At 44.2% G+C, this 12,924-nt stretch overlaps 1 protein-coding gene across 14 annotated transcripts in view; it reads right to left on the reverse strand.

Moving 5' to 3' along the window:
• srcin1a (SRC kinase signaling inhibitor 1a) overlaps positions 1–12,924 on the reverse strand; it is a 111,926-nt gene that overhangs the window by 4,107 nt on the left and 94,895 nt on the right. For all 14 annotated transcript variants that reach the window (XM_053852761.1, XM_053852758.1, XM_053852757.1 and 11 more), the window contains 9 exons: positions 12,125–12,282; positions 8,366–8,541; positions 6,875–7,005; positions 6,560–6,707; positions 5,429–5,735; positions 5,100–5,361; positions 4,879–5,018; positions 4,506–4,658; positions 761–916 (listed from right to left, as the gene is read on the reverse strand). In XM_053852761.1, the coding sequence (XP_053708736.1) occupies positions 761–916; positions 4,506–4,658; positions 4,879–5,018; positions 5,100–5,361; positions 5,429–5,735; positions 6,560–6,707; positions 6,875–7,005; positions 8,366–8,541; positions 12,125–12,282 (1,631 nt within the window). The remainder of the gene's footprint in view (positions 1–760; positions 917–4,505; positions 4,659–4,878; positions 5,019–5,099; positions 5,362–5,428; positions 5,736–6,559; positions 6,708–6,874; positions 7,006–8,365; positions 8,542–12,124; positions 12,283–12,924) is intronic.

Consider the following 12,924-nt stretch of genomic DNA (forward strand, 5'->3'; position numbering starts at 1 on the left):
ATTCGGTAGGCGTGAACGCACCCTGTCTATAATGCTTCATCTTTCGTTGGTCAAGTCTAGTCCTCCAGAAATATTCATGTCATCATAAAGTTCATTTTCATATTTTACCCTCCGCATACACGTTTTGGTGGTAAGGTCCTGAAAATATTAGGAGTAATTATTACATGACTGTGCATAAGCTATGAAGCTAGGTTCCCTGGGTTTATTTTTTCTTGTTGCAGTAACTGTGTGTATCTACATCCAATAGAAGCCTTTTTTAACCCTCCTACTTCCTTGCCTGTGTGCTAATGCGGCTATGGAACTAGAAGGTAACTTTTTAAATGGTATTTTCACATTAAAAACATATGTGCTGTCAAAACATAACTTGTTTTTAAATAAGTAGGTAATAGGACCTGTTTGTAAAAAATAAAATAAAATAAAATAAAATAGAAATCTCTTGTTCTGCTCCTAAAAAGTTCCATGGATGTGGTTTTGAAGTGATGAAGAAAACTCCGAGTGTCTGCCTCGATTGTTGTGAGAAAACAGACGGCTACTTTTGTCGCTGTTAAATGGGAAACCAACCGTGTTTGTTTCTCTTCTTTTGTTAACAGGCTCTTTTGACAAATGTCGTTTTTACTCAGGAAAACAATTGTGTTGTGACACAAAGTAACAGTCATGGCCAAAAGCAAATTATCTAAAGAATCTGTAGGAGCGTGTAATCGGTCTGCAGAGAGGCTGCCAGGTGAAGCGTGTCATCGCCAGGCTAAAAATAGAGTCGTACCTGCTGCTGCTGCTGCTGCTGCTGCTGGCCCTGGCTTTTCAGGAACTCCTCTCTTTTGCTGCTTTTATTTCTGTCCATGCTGTTCTGCTGCAGATGCTTCAGCTTGGAAGCGGCCGACGAGTGGACAGCTTTGCCGGCGCCCGAGCTGTTTCCTCCCTGAGAGGACCAGAAGGAGATTGTCAAAAAAAAACATTCAACACACTCAAAAGCCGCACGGGAGAGTTTATCTTCTGAGACACAACAAGGTTTTTAAAGATCGGAGCTCGAAGCTGAGAGAAGTGAGCGACTCACTTCAGGGAGTTTCGGCATCTATCAGTGGAAAATGAGTGTGCTTCAGCGTGTTTAATGATCTCTCCCACTGAGACACGCTGCAGACTGTCAGCTAAAACAAACACACTCGCAGTTCAAGCCAGGTTCCTCTGCACACCGTCGGGAGAACTTAGACCCCATTCACTTCATTTGCTGTCAACTTGTCGGCGTTGTCACACTGTTGTCTAAAGTGCCCGACTCATGCCCCTCGCATCTGAAGCGTAGCTCCTCTCAGCAAATGTGTTCATATACGACGCAACACAACGGAGATAGAAATGACTTCCGTTTAGCGCACCAAACTCACATAAACAATGATTTATTTATAGCAAGTGATACAGTTTGATGCTGTTTTATGAAGTTGTTTGACCAGCTCTTGTTTGACCACAATTTACTCCTCTGTTCCTTAACCCAACATCAAGAGCTCCTGCAAATATCAAATAAACCCATTCAGAGCTTTACAACTTATTTGTAAATATGTCAAGATTGTAAGAACTTTGGAGAGCGGCCTCTCTGACAGTATGAATTTAAAGGCTGTGTAGAAGGGTTGGGCGCGAGCGGCTTTATTAAATGACGAAATGCTGAATGTAATTACAGTTGGACTGATGAAATAGCGTGTAAAGACTTTGTAATCCTCATGGGAGCGCTCGCTGGCTCCACATCAGAAGGCTCAAACTCGTCGTGACAGCGTGACTGTCGACTGTAGCGGCCGCCGCCGAAGTGGGAGGTTTTGAATCAAGAGCGAGCGTCCAACGTTCGCAAGCTGTCAAACGCGCCTCGACCGAAGTGGCAGCTGACGCCAGTCATCTGATAGTCACTTATCTTTGTTGTGCTATGGTCAACGGGACATGAAAAGGAAGAGTGACACAGCGAAAGTGGGGCTGCTCCACTGGCTGTTCTCCGACTTGAGTCGGCAAGTGACGTCGCCTAAAATTTCCAGAGATGTTTCTTGAAAAGACAGTGCCTGAAGCGAAGTGTTGCAACATTAGCAACTGGTTCATTTTGAGCCTTAAACACAAATTATTTAGGTAAAAAGTTACTGTATGACTGTACGAATCCAGTCCAATTCAATGGAGTCGCACCTCTAACACATAAAGTCCTGATCAAAACACATTGAAAAAAAAAGCATCTAAGGTTACACGCCTATAAGAAATGAATTTTTAAACTAATGTTTAGGACTTTTTGCTATTTATTTTGCTGACCTTTTGGTTCTTAACCATTGTATGAAGATCATCGAGCGCCTGACGACCGGGATATAGGAACTGTAATTAGAATATTCATTGGGCAGAAACATCTCCAAAAATTCCCCTCTAAGAAAGCATTTAAAGGAACTCCGGAGGGACTTCCTGTGAAATAGATCATTCAATTTCTTCCTTGAACCTGGCAAAATATGCATGTTGGAAACTACTCAAAAGAAAACGACAGAAAGGAAATAAGAATTGCAAAGTTACACACTTCTCGTGGCTGTTTCTTCTTAAGGAAATGTTAAGGTCAGATGTGTAGGATGACAGAATCGGTGGAAGCTTCCAGACAAGGAGAAGTAGAACCACAGAAGCCCAGGTTAGGGAGAGACACAGCTGAGGCTCAGCGATTTAGAAAGATCCGACTGCCACCCGAAGACAGGAAAGCGAGGACAGGAAGCAGTTCTTCAGAAGAGAGGTGGACCTTGGTTGATGATCGAGTCAGTCTGGTGGGCTTCGGTGGCACCGGTGGCTTCGTGGACCCTGATGTCTCCATCTGCCCAACGCTGGACTGACTGGTGATCTCTATCACGGTGTTCTCCAGCTCCCGGATGGTCTCCTCCAGGCTGTCCAGCCGCTCGTAACAAGCATCTGCTCTCTGCTGAGACGGAGCAGCTACAGATCTGGGCATCACTCTCACGCTCTCTGGCCCATGAAGGACCTCAGGCTCAGTCTTGGTAGCATCATCTCGCTCGAGCGTCAGAACACTGCTCCCGGTCTCCACCCCTCTCCTGAGAGAGTTCACCAGAGCACCATGCTGCAGCTCAGAAGACTCCAGCACAGACATCAGCAGCTTGTAGGCTTCTGTCACTCTGTGCTCCTCCCTGAAGGCCACCAAGAGAGGACGCCGGGTAAGATGGCCCGCAGAGACCTCCACAGAATGTGAGGAGATGGTCAGCATCTTCAGACTTGCTCCCAAAACAATCCTGAGCTCCTGGGCCTCTGACTGAGACACAGACCGGATCTCCTTCTCCGTCAAGAGCAGTGTCACTGCTGCTCTAAATCCTGAGGATCTCTGGGTCCTCGGCTCCGGCTCTCCTGCTGTACAGCTCGGGGACGGCTGGCTCTTTGCTGCGTGGTTGATAAAATCTCTCAGGGGACTCTCAGAGGCAGCAGGTGAGGTCGATAAACACTCGGTCAGCACGATTCGAGGGACGCAAGGCAAAGCCCTCACCTATGAATTCAGAATTGAAGTCGGATTTCTAGTGTATTAGAAGAAGACACGTGAATAAAACAGCTCTATTTGACCTCTCGACTTGAGCCGGAAAATTTCAAACAGCACGACCTTCACTGGACAGGACTTGGAAACAGCTGCTCACATAGGTCTGGACTGCTCCAAATTTGAGTTTTACTAAAGCTGGTTCAGCAGATTTTCTTGAGTTTGTCGCAATGAATTACAGCTACTATGTGAAATCTTCACTTTAACATGGATTAGAGTTGCTATGCTCGGCTCATTTTGGATAAATGTATGAGGACTCAACACTGCAAATACATGAGGAGTACAACTACCTTGTGGATAGGCCCTGGTTATGTTGCTTAGCAACCATGGAAATGTGTTTGTATAAAAGTTATTTTTTGCAAACAAAATGTCTTCACAGCAAACATGCATTTGCACAGTGAGAAAGCACAGTCTTCTTTCTACACGTGTGACTGACATGCAGAAACATGTCAGCGGCTCACGGCACTCAGAGTCGAACGTGTTACCTGAGAGCCCGGGGCATCAGAGGGCCCCAGGTCTCGTCCGCTGGGGGCTATAACAGGCACGGGGAGTGAGGTGGGTCGGGCGAGTTTGATGGGTTTTCGCTCAAATAGCTGGAAAAGGTTGGGTTTTTTTTTGTGAGATGTCACATGTAATAAAGCGGTTTTTCCAAGCAGCCATCAGAGTCCATCTGTCTGACATTGATCTGTGTGTAGAGGGTGACAATGTGTGTGTCTGCTGCAGCACCGGGGGGCAGAGGACACAAGGAACCTGCTGCGTGAACATGTGGCGATGAAGATCAGCGCACCTCCTCTAACTTATTTACAGAGAGACAGCAAAAAGCAAGGGAGTATTTGTGTCATTTCAAGACTGAAGCTTGAAGTACCATCACACAGCTAAGCTGAGCTTCCTCTTACAACACTTTTCTTTGGCGAATTTCGTCAGTTATGAGTGGGAAAGTGTGAAAACAAGCCCCTCTCGTGATTGATGTGGATTTTACCTCCAGCTCTGCAGCTATTTTGGCCTCCTCTCTGTCTCCCTTGTCCTCAGATGCCAGAGTGGGCGGCGTGGATGCGGGGCGGGGGTTTTCCGACACGGTCCTCCGCAGCTTCATGTGAGGCTTGGGCCCGTCCGTCTCCTCAGAGTCCGATTTCTGCCATTAAAAATTCACGGCCATCACTCACCAATAAATGTTCTCTTAAGTTTACAGCCTGAAAATCTTGCTGACAAAAAAAAAAAACTCCTTAGGTCGTCAAAAACTCACATTATGACCGCTCTAAGAATGAGATAATAATGCTGACGCCGATGTTTACAAAAAGTTTCCACACAATCTCCATTTGTTGAAATACACTCTGGCTGAGTTCCTTCTTTACCTTCACACTTTTCCCTGGAATAAGTGGCTCCCCGCTGCGACTGGTCAGACCAGGGGAGGAGGGGAAACTGCGTCTGGGAGGTGGAGGTGGAGGAGACTTGGATGGTTTTTCTGTGCGGTAGCGAGGGATAGTCAGCTCTTCTGAAACGATTAATGAAGGGGTTCGGGTCATTGGTGCTGCTGAAGGCCAGTGCAACAGCACTGGCGTGTCATGAGGCTCACCTGAACCGTTTCTGGATCCACCATCTTTCGCCGAGATCTTGTGGTGAGCCTTGCTGGGGCGGTGCTCGGGAGTCGCAGTGGCACTTTGCGGAGTCTGGGAGGAAGGCGCGTTGGAGGAGGGCTTGATCTGTTTGGCGGCAAACTCCAGGTCCGGTATGGCTTTCATGAGCTCGGCCTGGGTCTCCTCCAGAAGCCGGTTGATGTCCTGAGCGCTGTACTGGGTCAAGCTCGCTCGCTTCTCCTCCCAGTCACGCTCTGCTGCCTAAAGACAGAGACAAGCATTAAAGCTGAACGTGGCAAATAGAAGATGCGGCAGGATGGATTCCGACCAGCCGAACTTCCATGGACAAAGCCTTGTCGGCGGCGCAGCGGCGCTCCAGCTCTTCCAGGGCTTTCCCCTTGTGGGGGACGGGAGGGTGATTGTCCTTGTGATGTCCGGACGGGTTCCCGTGGCTCCGGCTGAGACTTGAATGCGGGCTCCAGTTGGACAGGCTGTTTCCCCCGCCGAGATCATTCATGGCAAGAGGAGGGCTGTTGGGGATTTCAAACTCCGACAGCTTTCTTAGCTCGTCGTTGTGCTTGGATGAGGGGTTGGAAAAGTCGTCCTGCTTCTTCCACACACCGTCGTTCGCTTGCCTGGAGTGGAGAGTAAAGACAATGAATCAATAGAGCAAAAGATTTGAAGTTTAGCATCGGTATTCCCTCAACCACTGGAACTTGAAAGCAGGGGAAGAAGCTATTCCAGCGTTTGAGCGTCAAAAAATGCCTCTACACAAACTGGAAAAAATATATTTTTCAAAATAAGTAAAAAGAAAATTCCAATGGATGAAGATATTTTACATCAGGGGTCTCAAACTGATCCACAAAGTGGCCGCAGTGAGTGCAAGTTTTTGTTCCAACCAGACAAGCACACATTTGTTAACCAATCAGGTGCAGCTGAGACAAGCAGCATCAGACTCACAACCGACATATGCCAACCAAAATAAATCAACTCTTGGGACCAAATGTTTTGTTACTGTTCATTCGACACTGTTGTAGTCTCGCAAGCGAAGACCGCCGGAGGGCAATGCTGACAAGCGAACGCCGCCAGTCTGGTGGTTTGGACGTGAGCCAACACAATTGTGAAAATCATGGCTGTTGTGTGATGGTTTGATAATATGCTGCGTTTTTATTCAGGCTCTGCTTTGCAGAGGTATGTGCTGCTCAGCACCTTTCTTGTTATTAGATTCATGACGCCACAAATATTGATCATGGAATATTATAAATAATCCATTCATTTAATTCATTTCATTTGCTTTGAGTTGTTAATAAATAATAGTCAGAATTTGACAGACTGTATCTTGATGTGTCAACAAAATGACAGCTAATATTCACTGACACATATGGGACTATGCTCTACACCATTTCTTCTTGCTGACGCTGCTGGAAAGGGAAGGATTATGGAGCCGCATGAGTCATACTTGCGCATGGTGGCGAGGGTGTCGGTAATGGTCTTGCAACGCTTGAGCAGGGCATCCAGTCTGTGCGGCTCCTCCTTCAGGAACTTCACGGCCTCCACCTCCACCCGGAGCACCACCCGCATCTTGCTCTGCAGGCCGGGAAACTGATCTGTGGCAGACACACGCACCAAATGCTGTAACCGGCCAGGGAGTTCATCGGGTCGGGTGGCAGTCGCAGACGGATTCATCGGAACCACAGCTATAAAACCCCTGACAGGGCAGAAGTTTCCGCTCTGTCGCTGTGCTGGGAATGTGAAGTTTAGCCGTGTGACTTACTTTTGAGCTCGGTTAATGTTTCCCCCAACTTTCGAAGGACAGCAGACTTCTCCTCCAGCTCCTGCACCGTCACCAGCTTGTGGTTGACGGACGACTCTTTCTGGATCTCCTCCACTGACTTCTCAAGGTCACTGAGATGGAACAGAAAGAGGGAAGAACATCAGGCTGCACTTGACCCAAATTGAGAAGCAAGTCCATAAAAGTCTATCTCTCTATATCTGTCTGCAAGTAGAGTAAGTATGTAAGATTGGACCCAATAACTAAGACAATTATGATATCATAACCACAGACAAATTTTTAAGTTTCGCGCGAAATCAGTGCCGATTTTCTGGGAAAGTAAATTCCATTTGGTCCCGCAACATTTACTGAGAGTAGTGTGAGGGGCTATTAAGGGGCCATCTTTAATGTAACTTCAATTTTCATACTTCAGAATTGTAAAATAGGGAGGTGGCATTACATGCTTGAAATACGTTATTTGAATCCTAAATATTGGAAGATCTTTTTAAGTGGTGCATCTCTTGGAAAGTATTTAAGATATTTAAAAGGTATTGAAAAGAACAAGAAAAAAAATCTCCATTATTTATTTTTGAGGAACAAAAATAATCCTTTAAAAAGCCAAATATAGATCAAAAAAATAACACAAGTTTCTATTTTGAAAAGCAATGCTGATGAAAGTACAATGTTTTTTTCCTTGCTTTGCTCAAGGCCGCACAAATGCAGGCAACGGGCTGCATGTGGCCCCCAGTCTGCACTTTGCCCACCCCTGGAGTAAGTGACTGTGAGAGCAGTGGGAACCCATGAAAGAGGTTACTTATTTTAGTTTACACTTTCATATGTTTAGATTCCAGCTCTTATAAAGTAAAAATCAAATCACATAGTGTTCAAAAGCCCGGATGTTTACATTTAAATTGACTTCATGGATTCCAGTTTCTGAGTTGCAGGTTCAATGCTCTGCATTTCCCAGAAATAACTTGCTTCTAGCAAAGCTCCGCATCGACTCACTAAAAACACAAAGTCATGAATGAAACTTTGCGCTCGGCTGAAACGAAAACTTTTGCACGATATCGCCTGCGCGTCACTAACTGGAACACGTTGTCTGTTGGAGAAAACAGACATGAACAGAGATCACCCGGCAGTTCAAACAATTAGTCTGCAACTGGCAGTGACATTCAGAAGCCATGACTTCTGAGGATATTTTCTAACATGAGACGCCACGTCCCATTATCTGATGATTAAACCTCAAGGTAGAGCTGCCTGCTCTCACGCCGCAGTCACTTCAACTAGCGCCGCCACTCCAATCTTAATAAGCATCTTGTTCCATGCCAGGCTGAATTACAGATATGGTCCCATCATCTCACGCTGACAGTCTGCGGCAAAGTGCTGCTTCACAACTGCATCCATGTTGCCACGCGGCGACTAAACACTGGCGGCCCTGACCGAGGTGAACCTCAGCTTCTCTTCCGCGACCACATTTGGTGGAGTGACACTGACTGCAGCTGCTGGATGATGAGCTCTTCTTCGTTGAGATACTTCAGCCTCTCCTCTTCCACTAGGAGGCGCTGTCTCTGCAGAGGATCTTCTTGCTTCCTCAGGGCGTCGGCCACACGCACGTTTAACTCCGCTCCGGTCCTCTTCAGCAGAGTCCGCATCGACTCCTGGTTTTCTAGCTGCAAGCATGCGAGACAAACACGACGTGATGGTCCTTCCTCAGCCTCACCAGTCAAGTACATATATACAGTGCATATTATATATCTGATTTGCTATATACAGTATATTTGTATATCTCAGTAGATATATACAGTGTATTGGAAACATATACTGTATATATGTTATGTTATATCAGTATATATACAAATATATACAGTATATTTGTATATCTGAATAGATATATACAGTATATTTGAAACATATACTGTATATATGTTATGTTATATCTGTATATATACAAATAAATACAGTATATTTGGATATCTGAGTAGATATATACAGTATATTTGAAACAAACTGTATATATGTTATGTTATATCAGTATATATACAAATATATACAGTATATTTGTATATCTGAGGAGATATATACAGTGTATTGGAAACATATACTGTATATATGTTATGTTATATCAGTATATATACAAATATATACAGTATATTTGTATATCTGAGTAGATATATACAGTATATTTGAAACATATACTGTATATAAATTATGTTATATCTGTATATATACAAATAAATACAGTATATTTGGATGTCTGAGTAGATATATACAGTATATTTGAAACATATACTGTATATATGTTATGTTATATCAGTATATATACAAATATATACAGTATATTTGTATATCTGAGTAGATATATACAGTATATTTGAAACATATACTGTATATATGTTATGTTATATCTGTATATATACAAATAAATACAGTATATTTGGATATCTGAGTAGATATATACAGTACATTTGTAACATTAGCAATGCTAGCGCAAACTACAGCAACTCTACAAAACTCAAAATCTGACATTCATGTACTAATGAAATGCAAAAAGTATATATATAAAGAGCATTTTGGTTGCTTGTCTCCTGAGTTGGGCTTCACCTCACCCTACGCGAGGGTTAGCAGTACGGGTGTGACAAAACACTCGAGATGATAGACAAGAATTTCAAAGCACTTTTACAGAGAGTGGATTTTAGTGGTGGTTCTGTACACTGTAGCATGGTGTGCTCGCACATAGTCTACAGCTATAAAAACAATTGTCATTCTAATATGCCAAACATTCTGACTGTGCAATCCAAAATGGCTTCCCGAATGTAAACAGGAGGTAGAAGATTTGAATCAGTGAAACACGGTTTCCTCTTCTTCTGGCATGTTTTCTATTCGCAACACACATTACATTGATCATGCAGTTGCTTACTGAAGATATTGACGTCCATGGAAGCTATAATGCGTGAGATTAGCTTTCGTGGACGCCAATATCTTTTCGATGACAGGAATGCACTAAACTCGCCGCTGACGTCATGTAACTGGAGCACAGTGCAAGTGCAGCGCGTTCCAGTGAACAAAGTAGGAAAACAAGATGGCGACGACGTCCACAAAGGCTAGTCTCGCGCTTGTCTTGTCTGAATAAAAGCCTTTTCTGGGCACATTTGCGGTGAGTTTGCCTGCCAGATGAAGGTAAAACACAACACAGCAGTAGGTTTTTTTTGTTTCTTTGTAGTATTGTACGGCAAAAAAACGAAACCTCTACATCCTGTTTTTACACTCTTGGAACTCTTGGATTGTCTTCTCACGGGTGGTGAGGATTCTCTGACTTTGCGACTTCAAGGTATGTTCCTGTCTAAATAACTCATGGTTTCCTCACAATTCTGAAACTCTCAGTACCTGGAATGCACATTGTTGCAAATTTTTTCTTTCTCCGCCTCCGTTTTTCTGCAGTGTCGACTGAGAAAATTGTCATTCCTGCACCTAACAGGTCACAAATATTTGGCTCTGACAACCATTACTTAAACAAGAAATACAATTCCGATTTCATTTCTCGATATCTCACAGCACTCCCCTCATTTCAGTGCTCCTTCAAAGGTACACAAAAGTCTGGTCACCATATCCTTTAAACTGTACTTTGCCTATTGCTCTTTCTTTCGGCAGTGGAAGGAGTCTGAACACAATTGCGCCTTGAGCTTCCGACTTCTCTGGGGCCAGCATTCCGCTGTTATTGTACAGAAAGCATTAGCCTTGCTGTATGAGTAAGTGGCCAAGTCCTCCCCAGGCTGCTTCCAAACCTTTGTCCCTGTGGCACTAGACCTGCATTTTGGCCATGACTGAACAAAGAGCTGAGCATTTTGGGAATCCCATTTTACCAAACCCATGAAACGGTGGCCTAAAGTGCACTGCAATTTCTATCCTTATTCTGTATGTGCAAAAAAAAAAACCAGCAAGTTGGCCTGAGACTCATGGTCAGTCACCAAGCTGCAGATAGGAAATGCAGGGCAGGTGAAACTAGGAATACATTCAATAACAGATATTCCTGAACTCTTCTAAAATAATAATAATAATAATAGTTTATTTATTTATTGAAAATCTCATTTGTCCACTTTGTATTTTTGCCCACGTGATTCTGAGGTACCAATTTTTTACTGTGTTGAGCTGCCTTGAGGCAACACCACATTTTCACACCTCACACTGGGCCTTTAAATTGCTATTTATATTTATTTCCCCTCTATAATGCCACAAGGCATAGGTTTTGGTGCATAGAAAGTCACCCATTAAAGGTGTAAAAACGTTTTAAAGGAGTGATAAATCTACCTGTTGATCATTTATAAACCTTGCGTCATATGTTGACCTTTTCTGCAGCTTCAATTCTTGGCATATATTTCTGCCTTAGTTGACCGGCGCTAACACAGTGAGATAGAACTTGTACTCGCTCGGCAATATCAGTGAATGCCGGCGGTGTACGTGTGTATTTGCATGTGCATACATTTCCCTTTGCCGGTGAGTACAACTGAGCCCGACAGAAGCGCTGAGCGTGAATTCACTGTTATGAATGGAAAATCTGACAGGAGTATTTCTTGTAATACAATTCCCCGAGATGAAAGCACCTGGTAAGCAGGAAAAAAAATGAATAATTGATAAGCAGAACGCTGCAGGAAGTGAAACAATGCCTGGAACGTTTTGAACGACCCACTATCAAGCGCCGTACGGCTCTGAATGAAGTCGCAGAAAAAGAGCTTGACAAATGCAGGGTTTAAAAATACACTTTTCGTTTTTTTTTTTTTTTTTTTTAAAGCATCCTGCAGGTCGGCACTTTTGGAGACGACGCGGTCTATTATTCATGAGCGGCATGCAAAATTTAAGCATCTGGCCATTGCCACGGGCAACAATACAGGCCCAGGTGTAGGCGTCACACTTGGGCACGCAGATGGGTTAACAGGGAAGTGTCGCCTTGCTGCCTCCGCTGTTTGCCTCTCAGGGTCTGTGCTCAGCTCCTGCGACTGCTGTTGTGCCAGAAAACACTAGTAAAGCGTGACAACGCCAAGAGCTCCCTGGGAAGAGGGTTACAGTGCTCCTCTGCCGAATCATTATACTTGCTCAGTTTATATAATTTTACTAGTAAGTGGGTCCAAGAGTCAGATAAAAACATCCTTTGGGTAACAGCGATGAAAAGACCTTGGACATAGTGTTAAACAATAAGCTTCTGATTTCAGTCAGAGTCAGAAAATACTCAAAAAGAAACCAGGATCACTGGTTAGATACCTGTGTCTTGCGTAGCTGCGAAAGCTGTTTGCGAATTTCAGTGGCATTTTGTTGCAAACCGTGCAAGTGGAGCTTCATCTGCAAGCGACCGGCGCCGTTCATGTGCAAGTTGGAAGGCGGCGGCGGCATCAGAGCTAGAGGTGCTGAAGGTGTGTGAGCTGCCAACCAGAGCAGGACATACAGGTCATGCAGAGTTGTTGGGGAAACAAATTTGTTAGTTCACTGATCTGCTCGCCGATGAAACTGAAAAAAAGTTACAGAAAATAACAGAAGAAAAAGTGAAAGCAAAGCCCACAAACCCAACTTGTTCACATGGCATTATTAAGGAAGCCGCTGGTTGTTAACCACACCGCTCACATGCCGAGGAGAGGCTTTTGTTTTGAAACATCAAAGGGCGATCTCCGTACACAAACCAGGAGCCTCCATAATAACGCCACACAAGAAGCCATAGGTTGGAAAGTGTATTGCGGCTCTTCCTGTAGTGACACACAGACATGCCGTTGCTTGAACGTGACTTATTGAGCCCAACCAATCAACTCATCCGTAGCACACGCTGCACAACATCTCAAGCTTCTCGGTCAAATGACTTTGATGTTCCATTTTTGCCCGTTCAAGTGGATCCTGCACATCAGAACTGATCGGTCATGGCTGTGCACAAGCCTGCATGACTACAAGCGGCATTTCCGCCACTAAAGCAACTCCCAAGATACGAGCTCCAAGATTCACTGTAATACTCTAAAACATTTGACTAATATTTATTATTATTTTTAGTATTCGTAAACTGCCAACATGACTCAGCG

Source organism: Synchiropus splendidus, chromosome 19 (assembly GCF_027744825.2).
Source record: "Synchiropus splendidus isolate RoL2022-P1 chromosome 19, RoL_Sspl_1.0, whole genome shotgun sequence".
NCBI lineage: Eukaryota > Metazoa > Chordata > Actinopteri > Syngnathiformes > Callionymidae > Synchiropus > Synchiropus splendidus.